Here is a 20,199-nt window from a genome sequence, read left to right on the forward strand (position 1 = left end):
TCTTCCCCCATTTAAAATAGCAGATGGGAAGGGCCAGAGGACCCCTGCTTTGGTGGCCACTGTGCAGACAGCCTCTCCCCATCCCAGGGGCCATTCTTGCTGCTCTCAAGGGCAGCAGGGAGGAGGGAGGAGGTCCCAGCAAAGAGCAAAGAGTGCAGTGTCCCCCATCCCCACCCCCCACCCTGCCTCAAGCCCCATGAATCTGAGAACCCCTGAGGATGTAAGTAAATGGCTGAGGCAAGGGGAGAGAAGAGAGATGGGTCTTGCTACCTGGCCCAGCCTCCATCTTCACACACACATACATACATACACACACACGCATGCACACGCATACGTGCACACACACACACATACAAACCCACGTGCGTGCACACACACACACACTATATATATATTTATATTTATATATATAATAAAAAGGAATAAAAACTAAGGGCCCAAGATGTACAAAAATGTGTCAGGGAAAGGGAGGGCAGAGGGACCAGGAGGAAAGTGGGGGCTGGTCAGTCCCACACTCCTCTGGTCCCCTTCTTGAGCTTATAAATTACAATCCTGTGGGGAACACTAGGGGGGGGAAGGAGCTGAAGGTGGGTGCTGGGTTTGTGTAGTTACGGCTGCTCTGGTTCATCATGACAGGAGGTGGTGGACAAAAGAAGGCTCCAGGGATGGCTGGGTGGGTGGGTGGAGCCAGGAGGGGCTCAGCAGCCACTGGCTGGCATCACACAGGCCCCCTGGGACTTCACTTTGTGCCTCTGGCCTCCCCGTCGACGGCCCCCACTGCTGGGCTTGGGCTACGAGAAAGAAAGGGAGAGTCTCAGCAAGAAGAATGGAGACAGCCTCAGAGGACGCATCTAGGGCCATCAAGGGGCAGGCAGTGAGACAGTGACTGGCAGTCAGGAGCCCCAGGGTCTCACTTGTGGCGCATGCCACTAACTAGGTGACCTCAGGAAGTTTTCTTTACTTCTCTAGGTCTTAATTTTCCAGTCTCTAAAATGGGAGTCCTCCTTCTTCTGCAGGGCTCATGTAAGGAAACGTGCTTCAAAGACTATCCTGGCACATGGGAAGTGACTACCCTGGTGGCATCAAGAGATTAGGGGGCAGGCCAAAGAGGACAGCAACAAGCCAAACGCCAAGGGGCAGAGAGCCAGACAAGCAGATGGTGGTGGCGGCCAGGGTCGCCCCCACCAGCCAGCTCCCGAGCACACACCGAATACCTTGGTGCCCTCTCGACACAGGGGCTCTTCATCCTGGGCATTCTGGCAGGAAGGAATGTTGAGAGAAGGGGAGAGAAGAGATGAGCAAGAAACAGAGTGGGCGGGCGCAAGAGAGGGACCAAAGGGCAGCACAGGCCAGGCAAGGCAGAGGCTCCAGGGCCCACCAACAACCTCCCCAAGAAATTCTCAAGGTCACCCAGGAAGAGAAAGGCCTCAGAAGCTGAGTTGAATGGGCAGAACAGAGATGGGGAGACAGCAGAGACAAGAAAGCAGCTGGCAGGGATGCAGAGGAGGAAACCACAAACTGCCCCAGATCTTCCTGCTTTGTTCCCCAAGGGGGCAGACAGAGCTCCCCTGAGGACACTCCTGAACAGGAGCCATGGCCCCACCACAGGTCTCCCCCAGTCCAGCCTGGCCTGGTCAGGGTCACAGCTCCAGACCAAATCCTCCCTGGGAAACTGGAGGGACCACTGGGCCTACCTGTGGCTGGAGGACACTGGAAGGGGCAGGCTGGCTGGCCCCGAGCTGGGAAGCTTCCTCTCCAGGAGGTGCCCCTGCGGCTGGCCCACCAGGCAGCCCCCCGTCATCTCGCTTGGGCAGGGGCCCCTTTTTCGTAGACTGCATCTTGATCTGCTGGGGCTTGGCATTCATCGGTGAATTGTTGGTCGTCTGGAGAAGCTGCAAGCCCAGGGAAAAGGATGAGTTGGCAGCCCCCAGGCTGTCCTAACCCCAGTGGCAACCTGCGGCCTCCCCTCCTCTCTATCCCACTCCACAGCTACAACTGCCACAAGTCCTTCCTCCTAAGGATCCCGCCTCTATGTCCTCTGCACAGGCCCCGGCTCCTTTCCTTCTAGGTGGCCACAGATGCCAAAGACTCAACAACCTCAGTGCTTGCCTGCCTATCTTCTCCTTTCAAGAGCTGGAGGACCCTGCCCAGGGCCTGCATTCCCCCTCCCCCAGCACTAAGCACACGAGGAGCTCACCTAGTGGCTGCAGGAGCCCACGCTATGTCCAGGGGCCTGCCCTCCCACCCAGGCTGCCAAACAAGTTGGGAAAGGGAATGGCCCCAACCTTGGTGATGGTGCCCACGGCTTTGGTGCGGCCTTCTCGGAACACCAGCCTCTGGTCTATATGCAGGTACTCGGGGGTCTTGATGAAGCGAAAGTGTACGGTGGCCTTGTCCCCAGTGCGCAGACAGTCTTTGTCCATGCTCAAGATGGTGGCAGTCTGTCGGATGCTCCCACAATGCACTGCCATGGAGGAGGGGGGGTGTTACCTCTCTCTGCTCATCTTGGAGAAGTGGCTAAAGAGGGAGCTCACCTTGGGATAGACTAACATCACCAAATGCCGAGGGGCCGGGCAACATGTGCCACATTCCAGATTTCCAATGTTATAGGAGAGAAGCAAGATGAGCTATGGTCTGCCTTCCTGGGCCGTATAAGTAAGTTAAGGCCAATCTGAGCCAATCAAGGTCCTTAGTTGGGAGAGGGAAGGATCCTGCCAAGCAGGAAGAGGAAGAGAAAAGACAAGGTCTGTGCTCTTTGGACTGAAGACCATCATCCCCCAGCAGCTCTGAATGCTGTGGCCACAGCCCCTATCAGGGATCTCCCCAAAACTGAGCAGCACCAACAGGGACAGACGTGACAGGATGGGACAAAGTCCAAACCTGAGATCCTGATCAATGCAGGGGGCTGGGGATAAGTAGAATAGGTCTCTGGGTTTGGGGAACTGCCTGGCTACCTACCCATTGCCTGGTACCGAGGGCTGATTGTGGTGGGATGATGGAGAACCAGGATCTCTGCCTCAAACTCCCAGGAGGCTTGGGGATTCAGGCGCGGAGAGACCATGACCATGCCTTTCCGTATAGATGAGCGCTTAATCTGAGAGGGAGGGACAATCAAGACAGAAGTGCTCTGAGGCTTACCGAGCCCCACTTTGACTTTCCAAAAGAGCAAAGGAGCTCAGAGGAGAGGCAACCTGCCTAAGGTTCCAGTGCTGGTCAAGAGCAGGCCAGATCTTGAACCCAAGCCTTCCAAGTGCTCTCTCTGTCCTTCTCTGGCTGGAGAGCTGGTCCTGGTTCAACAACCCCCTCCCCTGCTCTGGAAAGCCCTCACTGCTTCTTCTAGGGTTAGAGGAGAGACTTCCACAATGCAACCAACTGTAAAAAGCCCTAAAGGGTGTGGTGCTTCTTCCTGGCTCCAGAGGGACACCAAGGGTTCTTCACTCTCTCAGTATCTCTTGGGCAGTCAGTCTGATAAAGCCCACTGAGCCTTCTCAGATCCACATTGTTAAATACACAAAATAAATGTACAGTATTACAAAGGAAACCCATTCTAGTCATATACAGTGACCAAAATACTCAAACAAGGGGGGCATCTGGGTAGCTCAGTGGAGTGAGAGTCAGGCCTAAAGACAGGAGGTCCTAGGTTCAAACCCGGCCTCAGCCACTTCCCAGCTGTGTGACCCTGGGCAAGTCACTTGACCCCCATTGCCCACCCTTACCACTCTTCCACCTATGAGACAATACACGGAAGTACAAGGGTTTAAAAAAAAACAAAAAAAAAATACTCAAACAAAGCAAGCTTACCCTCAAGCTGGACTAAGAAATTCTATTTCAGTCTAAGCCCTGATAGCCTGAAGGCAGAGGGAGAGGCAAGTCTGCCCCCAACTCCAAGAGAAGCCCTCATGTCAGGCTCTGTGCCCCTGACCTCACCTTCTTCAGAGCAAAGGAGGCTGTCTGGCCTCCGCGCACCTCCTTCACTGGCATCCTCTTGCGGTGAATGGACTTCACTGCAATGGATAAGAAGTTGCCCAGGGGATCAGGACCCAGCAGTAACGTGTCATTCAGTTTGATGAGGCCCCTCAGGGTAGTCCCCGACACCACAGTCCCCACTCCCTGGAGAAAAAGAAAGAGATCGGGTGTTGGGACATCTCCTCAGCCAGCCGCTGGGCACCAGCCCCCAGGCTCCAGCACAGCCCTGGACCTCTCACCGGCACAGAGTATGTATCATCAATCTGGAACTCAGCGGGCTCGTCCTCCCGGTAACTAGTACGTGGAGACAGCAGGTTCAGGAACATCTTGAGCAGGTCTAGATTCTCTCCTGTAACGTTGGAGATCTGGAATATGGGGCACATCCTAAGCAGGAAGCAAAGGAAATGAACAGTCAAGCTGAAGTGGCTGGCTCCTTCCTTAGGGACCAGTAAGGATGGAAGCTTCCTACTAGGGCCGGATCTGGGCAGGCTCTGGGCTCTTTTCCCCCATGGTCCACAACAGAGCCCCAATGGAGCCCAGCTTGCAGGCCTCAAGACAATCATATCAACCTCAAGAAAATCTGAGGCATTATCTTAGTAATTATCTTAGTGGAAAAGAAGTAGTGACCAAAAGTACTGCCAAGGGACTGCCCACTCCTCTGGGCCCAGGGGGCCACAACTGGCAACTCCCAGAAATAGCAGTGACAGTGGAAAACTGGGGCTGCCATAGAATAGGCCAAGAAGGTCAGAAATGAGCCACTTGCCTCAGCTCCTCCAGGGGACTCTACTGCCCCCAACAAGATTCACAAACTACCAAGGACTATGGCAGTATGAGCTTGGAAGGACCTTGCCCAGGATAAGGATGATGGTGACTATGACAAATAACTATCTGATCTGACCATAATACCCTCAGAGTGTAGGACTCCAGTCCAGAAAAAGAAGAGATCACTCTGGCCTAGGGGGAAGAGAGAAGACTTCCTGGAAGAAATGGCATGTGAACTGGGCCATGAGGGATGGGCTAGCCAAGAAGATAGTCAGTGAGCAGAAGGAGTGGCTCTAGACAGCCAATGCCTGGGAGGATGTTGCTGAGGCCCCTGACACACACAGACCCAATGAGGCTTGATCTATGGGACCTCTGGGTACAGGCCCCATGACCTTGGTCCCTAGACTCCTGGCCCAGGGTGTTCCCTCTCCCACCCAGCCCTCACCCTGACTACCTCTCGGAGCTGAAGTTGGATGCGGTCACAATCACATCATCCTTGCTCTGTACTAGCACAGGGATCTTGCGGCAGCCTGGAGACTTCAGCAGGCGCTGTAGCAGCTTCAGGGTCTCTTAAGGGGTGAAAGGGAACAGAATTAGGGTGCCCAGCCGTCCCTTCAGCCAGGCTTCCTAGGATGGGGCAGGCGTGCTCATCACTGATGAGGGGAGACAGACACACGGACGAGTGGATGGGCAGGTAGGCAGATGAGGGATAATGACCATGAAGCCTAAAGAAACAGAAAGGGCCAAAACCTTATATGACAGCCTGTGCCAAGACAGAAGAGACAGAGACTGAAGGATAGTGAGAAAAGGAAGATACAGAGTTTAGAGAAACATCAAGAGAGACTGAAAATGAGAGACTGAAAGATCAAGACAGAGGAGGTAAAGCAGAGGAAGACAGATAGACCAAGAGACTGAGAGAGACCAAGAATGACTGAGGGAAAGCGAGAGGGAGAGAGACAGAGAGGAGCAAGAGATGGGAGACAAAGAAAGAAGAGGAGAGAGTGAGAGGGAAAGAAGGGAGGAGAAAGAGAGGAGGGAGAAAAGAGAAAGCAAGAGTGAAAGCAAGGGAGACAAAAGAGAGCTCACAGCCTGAGGTCCACTTCCTGTCACCTAAGGAAGTCCTGGGCTCCCCAGATTGGGTCAACTTGCCAGCTTTCTCCAGCTGCAGGCCCTGATATGCCCTGAACTGAATCCAACATAAGGAAAACTTTCCTGAAAGTCCAAACTGTCCCAGAGAAGAGAGGCAGTCTGTATGACCAGTGGTCAGCAGAGATTCTAGGAAGGTATGGGCTGGCCCAAGTGACCACTGCTTCCATCCTCCCACAGAGCTAGGCCCCCTAGGGTCCATCTAGGAACAGCTGGAACTTCCACCAATAATTCAGTCACCATTCAGTCCCCAAATCCAAAGATGAGGAAACCCTCAGGCCCTTTTCTCAGTGAGCTTGTCACCCCCCACAGGGATGGGGAACCACATACACTGTTAAGAATGATACAAGAGAGACTGGACAGCAGGGGAGAGAGCCAGACAAAGGGCTCTAAGGGGAAAAAACAGAAGGAGAAACCCATTTCACCTGAGGGAAATGAAGGCAGGCTTTAGAGAGGAGCTAGCATCTCACCCAGACCTTAAAGGGACAGGTAAGGCGAGTGTGCCAGCTGAGCAGGCCGAGAGCAGAACCATCATCCACTTTGGCCACACACAGAGAGAGAAGGGAAGTAACGAGGATAAGGCTGGAAAAGCAGGTTGGTGTCAGGCTCCAGCATGCCTTCCACACCAACTGCCCCACCTCTCTTTGCCTCCAGCCCATTGCCCCTCGTTCCACCCTTCAGGATCTGGGGGGACAAGTCATTCAATTTAAAAAGACATTTCCAGGCCAAGATCCAAATAAGAAATTAGCAAGAAGCCCCACCAGGGTTGCTGAGGGAGCCCAGTGGGAGGGCATCCCTAAGCAGAGGCCCCCAATTACCTTGCAGGATGTTGGCGGGACACATGTCAATCTTGGTGACCACAACAAAGACGGGAACGTTGAGCGCCAGTGCCAGACCCAGATGCTCCTTGGTCATGCCCACAATCCCAGCATTGCTACCCACCTGCCCAGACAGAGAGAGGGACTGTGAGTAGAAGGGAGGTAGGGGCAGGGGTAGCCATCAGTACTGGGATTGTCAGAACAGAAGGAACTCAAAAGTTGGTACGGCAGGAGACCTGACACTGGCAGAGAAGGAACTGAAGAGAACAGGACAGCAAGTGGCGAACTGTGGGAACTGAGTGAACCACCCTGACTCCATCTGGTGACCATTCTAGGGCCAGCTCAGTCCCCTTTTTATTTACATATGGGTGTGCTCCAACTTGTCTTGTGAGAAAACTTGATTCAGTTGTGAGGCCTGGAAGAGAATCTTATTGCATTGTCCAAACCTAGCCTTGCATGGCTGGGAAGGTGACCCACCTGTCCCTGCTGTTTAGAGACCCTTAACCAAGGACCCAGGTTACGCTGCCTAGAAAGTCAGTTTTCTCCAAAAAAAATTGTATGTCTCAAGCTCCCTAAATGTCTTATCTGAAACCCCCCCCCCATACTGGTCAATCGGTTATTGTTTCCATGTTCCTTTAATTATCTACTGATACTTGATACAGATACAGAGTAGGACATCTCTTCCTGAATCCAGGAATTATACTTGTTCATTCTCCCCCACCCCAACCCCACCTTGGAAAGTCCTTAATCTGTCCTCCAATTAGAAATCCAATGACCTAATACTGTGTTGTTATTTCACTTATTGTTTTTAATGTATAAAAATCTGTCCTCCCTGTATTCAGAATCCAGCCCTAAAGCTGAGGAAGGGGTCTCATCACTGGCCTGCATTGCTTCCTCAGACATTTTGTCGTTTATTTATTACAGAAGCACGACAGCACGACTCTGATGCCAGGAGGGCATGGGAGCTAGCAGAGGCCAGTGCCAACAACTCTTCTTTTTGGTCTGTACCTGGGATATCATCAGGCTGGAGAAGCCCCTCCACCAAAGCAGACAAGCAGTGCCCCTGACTTACTGTTCTGGAGAGCGTCCTGGGCTCTTACAGCGAGGTCAGGAGACCTGGCCAGAACCACACAGCCAGGCAGGGTTAGTGGGTCGGTTCCCACTGAACCACATGGTCTGCCTGCCTACAACTTACAAAGAAACCCAGATTGCAGAAGGGAGAGACTCAGAAGAACCAACAAAGCTGGACTCTGGGTAGAAAAGTGCCAGGCCCATCACTACAGGTCACAGCAGACTTCTCACCAGTCCTGCAAGGTCAGGGTACAGGTCCAATGGTTGGCCCAGAGAGGTAAGCGAACTCACCTGGGCCCCTAACTAATCAGTAGCAAGACTCAAGTTTCCGGGAGTACAATGCCCATGGCATGCAGGAAACCAGGCAGCACTTTGGAGGGCTCCAACGGCCTCCTCCTGCCTGGGCCTACTGTTCCTGGGCATCACTCAGAGGACCCATGACCTCAATCAAAATTTCAATGACCCAGAGGGCAAAAGCAAAATGAAAGATTGTAGCCACTGTGTATCCCTGGTGATGACTGGGCACCAAAGGGCATGAAGGATGGCACCAAGGACACAAAAGACTAAAAGAGAAGTTGAGTACAAGAAACCAGATGGACAGCTGAGGGGTGAGCTTCAGAAAAAGGCCTCTGGCTTCCTGACTAAATCTTCTATGAGAAAGGTGGGTGAGAACAGCCCAGGATGAGGAAGCCTACTTGGGCCAGCAGGAGATCCTAGGTCTATCCTGAAGACAACAGTCAGGTCCATCATGTTTTAGCTCCACCCCACACCACCAGGCAACCTCACCTGATGACAAAATGAAGGCCCTGGGGACAGGGGATGACCTCTTCTTGAAGGCTCTTGATTGTGACCATTGACACTTCCATAAAATTGATTTCCTTCACCACCCTATGTACTGTTTTTTTAGGCATTTACAAACATGGTTCTGAGAAGTCTGAGGCACAAACAAGGTGAAGAAGCCTGGCTCTTAGCTAGGCCACAGGAATAGTTCCTGGCTGGTGCCATGCTAAAGATGATCAGACCACAAGTACCATCTGAGATCATGAGACCTGCTCTTCCCCTCTAGGCTGGCTTTCCTGAGAATCTGTGTGTGTCTGTATGACTATGTCTGTGTGTGTCTGTGTTTTCCTTATGAGCAGATGTTTGTTTATGGACCTGCTCCTGAGGACAGCAGGACAACATGGGATCACTACAGAAAGGGCCCCCAATACAACTTGTGCCTTCTATACAAAACTGCTGTAGTTTAATTATTTCTGAGTGCTATTTATGTGGCTGATGGTGACCTTATAAATTCTCATTCTCTACCTCCATCAGGAAAGAAACTCCAGACTGACAAAAAAATGAGCTCCTAGAATACAAAGGCCCCAGTGTCCTTCCCATTTCATTGTGTGGTGATCTCTGTAAGTGAAGAAACTAACTCTGCTGGGCCTTGTCCCAGGTTCTGTTGCCACTTTCCCTTGCCAGACAACATTCTCCTCAACCTGGGCACTTTCATTCTTGCTACGCGCACTCACCAGTCCCTGGGAAGGGAGAGGGTACCTACAGCTTCTCTTCCTCCAAAAACAATCATACATGTGTCCTGGCTCTGCAGGGAGACCTCTGGCCCCCACCCCCATCCCACCCTCAGGAGCTGCCTGACTCAGAGAAAGTCCCCACACTTCCTGGCCTGGCCTTTGGTTTCCTGGCTTGCACGATGCACCTCACTGGCCTGCTGTGGGGACAATGCTATGAAATGACCCAGCCAGGACATCCACTCTGGCACCCTTTCCCTCTAACGCGCTACTGGCACCATTCAGAGCCCTTCAGGCTGTCAGGAGATCCTTTACCTATCAAGCCTCTCAAGTGAACTGTCTGACAAGGCAAGAGGCCACTCCTGTACCCAGCTCTACGCACTCCAGACCCTCCAGGCCATGCTCTTGGTCAGCTGGCCTCTAGCATGGAGACATGCACTTACCATGAGCATGCAGAAGTCAGGCAGGTGGCCAGTCATGCCAAAAACAGTGGTCTTCAGGTACTTCTCATGGCCGGCCAAGTCTATGAAGGTGATGACCTTGGTGGACTTTTCACAGATCTTGGTCCACTCCAGGCTGCCCCCGTGGCTGTCAGGCTTGTTTACCACATTGCCCTCACTGTCAAAGCCCAGGATATCGTTGCCGACGCTGCTGGTGCGGCCAGACTCCATCTCGTGCTTATGTCGGAAGAGTTTCTGCCGAGCGAAGCCTCGGCCATTGTCCAGCTCCCCGTGAGTCAGGACTCCCAGGAGTGTGCTTTTCCCTGCGTCCACATTGCCCACCACGGCGACCCTGGGGGGAGGGGCATGAAGGGGGGGGAGGGCAAAAGAGTAAGTGGAATTTGGAGCACAAAGCCCCCACACACCTACACCTGTGCAGGGGCCTCCAGGGCCTCCTGCCTTCTCCCCATAGGCTCCCTGCCTATCTGGTCTGTGTGCCCATGGACGAGCTGAGTCACAAGCCTGGCATGAACTACGGAACCTCCCTGGGGGCATGGCCATATGGGCTACAATCAGCACCCACATGATTGAGATCAGGGTCTATCAGAAGACAGCCAAGGCTGAAGAGCAACTTTGGCTAGAAGCCAGGCTCCTGACTGAGGGGTGCTCCCAAGGCCTAGCCTTTTTTTTTTTAACCCCTTACCTTCCATCTTAGAATACTGTGTATTGGTTCCAAGGCAGAAGAGCAGTAAGGGCTACGCAATGGTGAGGTTAAGTGACTTGCTTGGGATGATTGAGCTAGGAAGTGCCTGGGGTCAAATTTGAACCCAGGACCTCCCATCTCCAGGCCTAGTTCTCAGTCCACTGAGTAGCTGCCCCAAAGGTCTAGCTTTTTAAAAAGATTGTCCTACCTCCCCTTTCCTCTCCAAAGATCCCTATTCTACCTGCAGTATTCCCCCACACCATCTCTTTCAGCACAACCTAATCTCTGGTTCACTGACTGCTGAGATGGCCCCTGATCAGTGCTGCCTTTCCTATCACCCCTCACCTCCTGGACCATCTAAACCCAAATCCTAATAGGAAAGTCTGGGAGAAGGAAGGAGCATGTCCCACTGCCAGGTGGCCCACACACCCTCAAAGCAAGCATGAACAAGTGAGGATCAAAGCTGAGACAGCAAGGTCTCAGGGTTTTGTCTACATCAGATGGAGGCTGGGCCCCCAAGGGGTCCATTCTCCCAGAGTCATCTCCTCACCTGACCTCCAGGAAGTCATTGTCTCCAACCCGCTTCCGGACAAGGTAGTCCCGTACACGACCGCCAGCCTCCTGGTGCTCTCGGAGAAGGATGACGTCTGCCTCCATCTGTTCGGCCATGCTCTTAACAGTGGCGTAAGAGGCCTCCATGTCTGCCTCACTCAGCCCATACTCAGTCCCATCTGCAGAAAGGTACTGCCATTCATTCAGAGAATTTACTAACCCCCTAAGAGACACACAAGCACTGAGATGCGCCCTTCAGGCTCATAGGTTGAAGTCTCCAGGTGAGAGGTGCTATGGCCTCCCAGGAAGAATGCCCAGAGAAGAGATGTGGAAAAGGCACATCAGTCTTCCCAGATGCAGTGGCAAACACCACCCCAACCCCAGGAGCCTGGAGAGCACTTTGGGTGAAGCCTTGCAATGCCTGGTACTGCCAGGGCCATCGAGGCTCTGTGGCTGCCCACTCTCTCAATAACAGCAGGAGAGCCAGGGCCTTCTGCCTGTCAGTTGTCAGGGGTACTGACCCTTCCCTCTAGAAGGTGGGTAGGGAAAGAGTTCCCAAACCATAAAAAGATTAAAGACCAGAAAGTCATAAGGTATCTCAGACAAACAGGGCAGTTTGGGAAGTAATATACTAAATTTATTACATCCTCAAAAAGAATAACAAGCCCAGCATGATAGAGATCACAGTTTTATCCTCTCCTAGGCTACAATTTACATGGAAATACTCATTTTATTTGGAGTTTGATAAGTTCAGAATAAAAGAGAGAACATTCTTCAGTTTAAAATCAAATTCTTTTTTTTTTTTTTTTTTTTTAGTTAAACCAGAAAGTGGCATGATGGGCCTCTGGGCTCTCCATGGCTAGAAGGAGGCCTCCAAACCCAGGTTGATCAGAGGTTGCATATCCAGGATGTTGGACTTGCCTGAGGTCCCTTTAAACTCTCTCCTTTTATGGTTTACAATGGTAGCCCAGGACAGGACCTTGTTTATTGTTGTCTAAGCACACAAGGAATGTTTGCAGAACCTCGGAATTGAAAAGAACCTCAAAGAGCATCCCTTTTTCTATGTTCTTGACAGCCTGGGCTGAAAGACCCTAAGGAAGGGGAAGCCCACCCACTCCCACTCACCATTCCCTGGGTAATGTCTGTCTATTCAAAGCCTCAGTCAGTCATGGTCTAGACTACCCTCCACTGAGTCTCCTTTTGTCTCTCTGTCCCTAGTGCTTAGCCCTAGTCTCAGACACAGAAGAGGCCCCTCATAATTACCTGCTGAGTTCATGTAGAAATTCCCCGAGGACCCTTCCCTCCCACCCCTCTCCTTTTCTCTACAGATGAGGAAACTAAGGCTGAGGGGAGTAAAGTGACTAAACCCAGGCTAACTCCTTCTGCCCTCTGAGCCAGTGGACCCCAATGGCATATGGCAGCCCTTCAGATACTTAAGATGATACACAAGGCTTCTATTCACTAGGTGGTTCTTTACGAACCAGTGCCCAGTCTAACCCAAAGTGAACAGAGCTACTCATTTGTCTTCACTGGTGTAGTGCCTAGAGCAGTGAGGGGAGGGAAGCGAGCACTTCTACTTCTACAGCTTGAATCTGAGAGCATGTTCTTGCCACATGCAGCAGGGAGGCAGGAGAATACAGAGTCCTCTTGAGTCAGAAAACCTCAGCTCTTCACTGCTCTGAACCTCAGTTTCCTTTTTTGTCAAATGGAGCTACTACTACTGGTATGAACATAATCCATAGAAGTTTTGTTGTCCAAACCCTTCTACTTCCATTGCTTTGCCCTCTGTGCTGCTCCTGAGCTTTCATCCATCCTCCAGCACCTGGAGAGGTAAGCAAGACTAGCAGAGATGCCCAAGTGGTTGATTCTTGAATGAGAAGGCAGAATGGCTTGGAAAGCCCTTCTACACGGTAAGACCTTCCATCAGAGCAGGGCCCTTAATCCCTCACTAGCAAAAGAGAAAGTACTCCAACTTTCCAAGCACCATTACCTGCTTGTAAGCAGCCTGGGCAGGATGAAGGGGAGGGTCACTGTGCCATGTAGCACTGCCATCACTGTTCCTGTCTTATGGATGAGGATCTTTAGTGACTGTCCAACAACAAATGTGAACCCAAGTCCACCCTGCCTCTAGAACCCAGGAGGCTCACACTGACCAATCATTCAAGCTGTTCCCAATGGAGCAGGACATCTTTAGAAGGAAGGACTACAGTGCCCACAAAGGGCAGTTCGCCGACTCTGAGCAGTATAGTAATTTTGCACCCCCCATTTCCCACCTCGATGCCTTTGCCCAGGCTGTTCCCCCATTTGGAATGTCCTCCCTCCTCACTTTTACCTCCAAGAATCCCTCATTACCTTTAAAGCTCTGCTAGGTCACCCCCACCTCCAATTATCCTGCACTTGCTTTCTGTTTATCTATGTCATTGCCTTCATCTCCCCAGCACCTGGCATACAGGATGCACTAACTTCATGGCTGCTAGATGGCTGATGAGCAGGTGGTTTGGGCCAGGATGCAGGACTCTTTGAGGCAAGAAGGCTATGGGCCTGGCCCCATGCTGACACATGACTTTTGACCCATCTCTTATCTTCTGCCACCTTGAGAAGTACTTTCACCAGAGGACATTGAGCCAGCTTTAACATGGCCCCAGACCAAGGGAGACCACTGAAGTCTTCACACAGGCTGAGGGATGATCCTTCAGAGAGATGCCTGTCTAGATAAGGGCTGGAAGAGGTCACCTTCCAAGCTCCCAGGCTGAGATTTAGAGGCTTAATCCTCTGAAGAAGACCAAGTTCTAAGGGGCACAACTAAGACCAGCCTCTCATTCTTGAGGCCTAGTCAGTCAGAAACATTTAGGAGGTTTTATTATGTGCCAGGCACTGGCTAAGCCCTGGGAGCTAGAGAAAGGCAAAACTGTCAAGGTCTATATACTGTCATTGGCAGTGATATCAGAGGGAAGGCCCAAGTCCTGTAGGAAGCCAAGGAAGTAGGAGTGGAGGCAAGGAAGGAGAGCATGTCAGGCCTAGGAAGTAGAAGGCAGCTGGCAGGCCAGTCAGTGAGAAGACCTGGGATCAGGAGATGCAGAATTGAATGAGGAACCCTGACTCTGGCAGAAGTGAGCATCCAGGAAGGCCTTACTAGCACTATTCATCCACTAGGGCCAATGAGCAGCTACAAGGCTGCCACATACAAGGTTTGATAGGAGATGGATTAAAGAGTGTATGGATACCACATGATGCTTGGGGATTGAAAGGACTAATTAGCTGTATGATGCTAAGTTAGAGAAGTCCACTGAGAAGCCACATGAAAGAGAAAGGGGTAGACAGCCACGGTCCTGAGAATCAGGGCTTTCAAAGGGTTCTACCAAATCTGGTCACACCACAGACATTCAACAAATGCTAGATGAACAAATGTCCAGGCAGGGAGGTTAGAGAAAGCTCACAAAGCCATGGGAATTGGGAGGGTGAAGACCACCCCGGATTTTGCTAGGTGGAAATACAAGTTAAGAAAGTTCAGGGAAGAGGGATCCTTGGAGAGAAAGGAAGCAGAGTCAGGAGGTCCTCTGGACCAAGCCAGGCTTTTTTACTCAGTTCACAGCTTTCTGAGCCAGAGAGAGACTATCTGTGGTTCTGAAGGAAAAGTGTCAATTGCACAAGGCCCAGACTGAAAGAAAGGAGACACCAGAAGAAGAACCTCAGAGTTGGGAAGAACTGCAACTGAAGAGCTAGCATGATCTAGGCCAGTGATTCCCAAAGTGGGCGCCACCGTTCCCTGGTGGGTGCTGTAGCGATCCATGGGGGCAGTGATGGCCACAGGTGCATTTAGGGCAGTGAATAACTGTAAGAGGGCGGTGATAGTATGTGACAGGGGGCGCTAAGTAATATTTTTTCTGGAAAGGGGGTGGTAGGCCAAAAAAGTTTGGGAACCACTGATCTAGGCAGTGGGAGTAGGGCTTAAACTTGGGAGACAGTCACAAAACTGGAAAGGAAGGGCCAAAGGGGACCCTGAAAAGGTGACCTCTCTGAGCACCAAGTATATAGGGCAAGGCCATTCATTTCTGGGTCTATTCAATATAAGGATTAACTTGTTTGTTAGAAGGGAAGATTCTAGATTTGGAGTGTTGGAAAGAGTCACTGGTACTGGCCATGATGGACAAAAGAGAATCACTGAAACATTTAAAAAGACCAGCAGAAAGAAGAGATAAGACTGAGCTGGAAACTTCTCCCTTCTCCTCACATCCTCTGGCATACTGTCTGATTAATCCTCCAGAACTGACCATCTCCTGTGTCTCAATGGAGGGAAGCCTGCCCCAGTCTTGCTTTGGTCTCTCTTTACTTACGGGGTTCCAAGCTTCCTCACAGCAGGGCCCATGACACATCTGAGGGGCGAAGACCCCTTTCATCCCATCCTAACCCAGCAGCCACTCAAAGACTCAATAAATCAAGGTAGGACATAGAAATGCCCTCACTCTCTGGCCTTACTTACACAAAACAAAGCTCAGAAATGAAACTGTTCCTTTAGTAAGGCCACTTTTGACCTTCCGTCAAAGGGAGGAGGGAAGCAGATGGCAGGGCTGGACCTGTTTACGGTCACTGGCAAGATGCCCTGCCTATCCTGGCCAGGGAAGAGAATGCTAGGATGATGAGGACAGCTGAAGGCCTCATTTCTTTTCTTTTCTTTTTAACCCTTACTTTTTGTCCTAGTAACAACTCTTAAGACAGAAGGACAAGGACTAGGCAAACTGGGTTAAGTGACTTGGCCAGGGTCATACAAGCTAGAAAGTATCTGAGACTAGTTATGAACCCAAGTCCCCCCAACTCCAGGCCTACTGCTCTATCCACTGTGCAATCTAGTTGCCCCAAAGGCCTCATTTCTGCTGGAGGGTACCAGGGCATCAAGTCTGTGATGGAGCCTCTGGACATGTGGGCTTGTGAGAGAGCTCTCTAGTCTCTGAAGCCCTAAGGGTTACTTTGTAGGAAAGTCACCAAGTTGAAGAATAGCAGGTAAAAGGAGAGCAATCCCTGCCACCTCCAATGCTGCCCCCACCAGGCCCTACTAAAGTTTGAAGAGGACAAGTTCTGTGGTGATAGCCCAGTGTTCACAGATGAGTGACCAGCAGGTCTGCACAGAATGAAGGTCTTTCTAGGACCACTGGAATCATGACCTGGTTTAGGCCTAGTAAGAACTTGCTACAGCCAAGAAGGGCCCGTTTTTCCTGTAAGAGGTAGTACAAGGGTTACCAAACCAATTGGAAAGAGTAATATTCTTTTATTTGGCCAAAATCACAGTCTGACTTCAGGATTGTTCTCTGATGATCCAGGCCCCACAAAGAAAGGAGCAGTTGGGGATCTAGAGGCTCAACTATATCCTGCTCCTTGACTTCTCAAATGGGATGCCTTCTCTCTGTTCTTTCCTATTCTCTAACCATTCCTTTATCTTCTTAGTGGGGAGAGAAAGCCAGTCAAGGAAACAGTTGAATAAGGCGCCTTTGTCTGATGGCTACTCTCAGGGAGCCCAAGCTTACACAGGACAGGCTCTAAGCACAACCTGGCAACAGGCTAGCCCAATAACTTGGGAACGAGTCTGTCCTCTGAGGGCCAGGCTGGCAAAGGCCCACAGAGGCTCAGCACCAGGTATGGAGGACCTTTCTGCCAAAGCAGCTCACAACAACAGTCTACTCAGGCATGAAGGGGTTATGATTTGTGTCGGGGGGAGCACCATACCCTCCCAGCTACTGAAACCATGGTACCTGGAAGTTCTGCAATGTTGAAAGAATGGTGCTCACCTGATCCCTGCCCAATGACATAGATGGTCTCTCCACATCCCTCGTCCATCCTCTCCCACATCTGTCGAAGGAGGCTGTCATACTGCTCCGATGTTGGGCTTACTAGCACCAGCTGAGGAGAAACCAAAAGGCCTTAGGACTCCCAGGGCCTGGAGCATCAACCCAGTCAAAGCTAGCACATAACCCACCCTACAACCTTTCTCCTGCTTCTTTCAACACCCCCTTATTCTGTTGTTCAGGTGCCACACTGTCTCTGCCCTTCCTTGTAATAGGCAACAAATGGCAGGCCAAAGTCTACTGAGGCCAGTCTCACTTTCTTCCATGTATCTCTAGAACACAACACGGGGCCTTTATTCATCTGCTCCCTCAACAGACTCACCTGGAGGTGGCCTGACAGTCTCCCCACAGCTCTAGGGCTGGGCCATCATGAAATGCTCCCCAGCCACCCAAGGCAGATGGCCCAAGTGCTCCAGGCAATAAAACTCTTGAAATTCAGCCCAGTTCAGCCTTGAGACACTAGTTGGAAGAGAATGTTTCCTTCCAGGGATGGTAAGCATTTCCATCCATCCAGACTGATTTCTTCAGTCCCTCTTACTTACTGCTTGATAACTGGGGAGTGTAGGGCCAACTCCAATGACTGCTCACTCCTCCAAGGATAGGTCTGGGAAATGGGGCACAGACACACTGGGGCATCCTCAGCTTTTTTCAGAAAAAGAACCACTTCACAGGGGAGAAGTGAATGGAATTACCCTCAATTGTCAAGTGGGTTTTTGGTTTGTTTACCCAGTGACTTTTGCAGATTTGGTTGTTTCAGTGTTTTTTCCCTAGGTTTCTCAGTATAATCTCCTATAAGGTACCTCTGTCAGCTGGGTAGCCCTTTGGGACCCCCTTCACTAACCTAATCTGAAGGCAGGATGCTGGCTATCATTTGGTATCAGGCCAATCACCACTGACTTGTCCCCCTTCCCCCATGGTCTTCCCAGATGTTCTTACTGCTGTCAAACATACTAATTTGTAAAATCATCTGGATTCCTGCCTCAACTTTATAGCCAACTAGAGAACTAGGGATGGCGGGGCAAGACCTACCTGGGGTAAAACATGGCTGGAGTGTCAGGGGCAACAGAAGACACTTTTTATTATAACTTTTCTTGAAGGTTTATGTTTAATGCCCACAAAACTCTCTGTTCTCCATGGCCTATATGTGTTCATTTTGTGTTAAACCACAGGCTATTGGTGAAGGTTCATTCCCCCCTCCAACAATCACATACATGGGGAAGAGAAGAGACACAGTTCACAAACTGGCCAAGACTTGAGTGGCGTATCCCTAGAATACTGAGGGTACAAGGAGGTAAGATGCTCTCTTGGTCCAGCTCAGCCATCTCTCTCCTATCTCTGCTCTGTGTGTGTGTGTGTATGTCTGTCTGTCTCCACTGCCCCTTACACTACTCGCTGTTTTATAAATATGCCTTGAGATTTACCCCATACATTCTCATCCTGTGTGATGTAGACAGTACTACAGCTCCCACAGGGAAAGATCCTGAAGCTCCTTAATATCAGGACTTAGATTTGAACCCAGGTCCCTTGACTCAAGTACTAGAGGACAAGACTTGGAAGGAAGGGAACCCTCTTTCTGAATGAAAAACTAGTTCGCATTGTTGCAAGCAAGGCTTCCTTCTTGCTTGGCTTCTGGCCAAGACTCCAATACTCTGAGATCTGTGAACACTTGCCAATGCAGAGGGATCCTCCTCGGGCCCCTTAACCACAAGAATGCCCCAACAAAGGAAGAAGAGGTGGCAGAAAGTGGGGGCTCCATCTCCTAGGCACTGGTGTTCCTCAATTTACCCAGGAAGCCCTCAGCTGTTAAGACCTGGGAGGAGACCAGGAGAAAGAAGAGCTGGCTGGTGCACTGGAGGGGCATCTCCTCTCCAGTATCTAGGTGGTGGGTCAACTGGCCCAGGGGAGAGTCTAAACCACCTGAGAGTAGGGATTTTATCCAGTAGTAGAGGAGGTAGGGCTGGGCTGGGTTCCAATGGTGATTCCTTGAGGAAGGATGAAACCTGACACCCCAGAGCCAGCTGTGGCAGCACCCACAGAGACAAGGCAAGCAGGCAGAGATTATCATCAAGAGGAAGGTGTGAGTTTTCAGGCCCCCCCCCACCAATGATCCTCAAGCTAATTGGACTGCCAACACTGGTGCCATAGAAAATGCCCCCTCCCAAGGACCTCTTGCTGAGGGCTTCCCTGGGATCCAGTATAGTCCCCAGAGAGAGCCAGGAGGGCTCAACACCCAAGAGACCCTGGGTCCTTGCCTCCAGGCTGCTGCAGGGGGGCTTCAAAGATCCTAGGGTTATCCTGATATCTACAAGGTGTCACTAAACCCGATACAGCCCTACTGAGGCATCTGCTCTCAACCACCCAGGCTTGTAACCAAAGCTGCCCGGGACAGTGAGGGGCAGAAAGGAGAACTCCCCAGGTCTGAAACAACACTCGGCTGGGGCTCCTAGAGGCTTTTAAGTCGGGGTCACAACCCAGCCATCCCTGCACTACCTGTCCGACAGGGTAGGGCAGGGAGGAGGGGTGTGGAGCCAAGCTTAGTCTTGTGAATCACCATCATTAATGGGGGGCCGCCAAAACACTTCCTCCGAGCCCCCAGGGCTTCCGAACCTCAGTTTCCTCCTCTGTAAAAGAGGACGCCAAAACAAGCCTTGGTCCCTCACAGTTCTACTCTGGTTCACTCCTAGCGGACCTCAGTTTCCTCCTCTATCAAACAGGGCTCTACCCCTCATCCGCCTCAGATGCCCTTCCAGCCCCGGCAGTCCCCAGCTGCCTGGGGGTGGGGGTGGGGGGCAGCTGCCCACGTGTCGGAGGCTGGCAGGGAAAGAGCACCAAGTGCTTATCTCAGGAGAGGGGGCGGGGCAGGGGCAGGGGCAGGGGCTCCCCTCCCTAGGGATGCCAGATAAGACGCTTCTCCAGGGAGGGGGAGGCCCCGGAACAGCAGGGAGTGGGAAGAGGAAGCAATGGCCCAGGCGCCCTCCCCCACTTCCTGGGCCTCAGTTTCCCCAGCCGCGCTTGGGGGCGGGGCGAGACCCCAAGTGGGGGGCCGGGCCAGAGCGCAGTTGCCATGGTGTCGCCCCCTCCCTCCTCTCTCCGACCCGGTCCCTCCCGGCATGCCCCGCGCCGGGCCTAGGTCCCCGTCGCCCGCCAGCTCTCCCCGGCGGCCCCCACGCACCTTGCTAGTGAGGTCCAGCTCGGGCTCGCCGTTGAGCGCCTCCCCGTCTTCGCTGCAGTCCGAGTCGAAGCCCGTATGAAGGCGGGCGGCGGCGGCCGCAGCACGGGCCGCACCCGGGGGACTGGGCTCCGGCGCGAACATACAAGCTGGCACCGGCGAACCCATCGGGGAGCGGCTCCGCTCCGCCGCCATCTTCACTCGCCTCGGCTGTCTCGCCTGCC

At 52.0% G+C, this 20,199-nt stretch overlaps 1 protein-coding gene across 1 annotated transcript; it reads right to left on the reverse strand.

Annotated features, from left to right (window-relative positions):
* Positions 1-360: 360 nt before the first annotated feature.
* On the reverse strand, positions 361-20,170 carry GTPBP1 (GTP binding protein 1). Its single transcript, XM_044679736.1, has 12 exons — positions 19,979-20,170; positions 16,750-16,861; positions 10,968-11,148; positions 9,718-10,066; positions 6,693-6,816; positions 5,183-5,297; positions 4,206-4,350; positions 3,928-4,110; positions 2,959-3,094; positions 2,286-2,464; positions 1,695-1,892; positions 361-791 (listed from the first exon to the last, which is right to left on the reverse strand). The coding sequence occupies exons 1-12, from the start codon at positions 20,168-20,170 to the stop codon at positions 699-701; spliced, it is 2,007 nt and encodes a 668-aa protein (XP_044535671.1). The 3' UTR covers positions 361-698.
* Between the last annotated feature and the right edge of the window lie 29 nt (positions 20,171-20,199).

This window comes from Gracilinanus agilis, chromosome 5, assembly GCF_016433145.1.
Source record: "Gracilinanus agilis isolate LMUSP501 chromosome 5, AgileGrace, whole genome shotgun sequence".
NCBI classification, from domain to species: Eukaryota; Metazoa; Chordata; class Mammalia; order Didelphimorphia; family Didelphidae; genus Gracilinanus; species Gracilinanus agilis.

What these genes read in the sequence shown, in the direction of transcription:
- GTPBP1 (XM_044679736.1), bottom strand. Translation starts at nt 20,170, where the DNA reads ATGGCGGCGGAGCGGAGCCGCTCCCCGATGGGTTCGCCGGTGCCAGCT. An exon ending in ATGATACATACTCTGTGCCG is followed by an intron (nt 4,111 to 4,205) that starts GTGAGAGGTCCA and finishes CTTTTTCTCCAG; the next exon opens with GGAGTGGGGACTGTGGTGTC. An exon ending in CCTCCTTTGCTCTGAAGAAG is followed by an intron (nt 3,095 to 3,927) that starts GTGAGGTCAGGG and finishes CCTCCCTCTCAG; the next exon opens with ATTAAGCGCTCATCTATACG.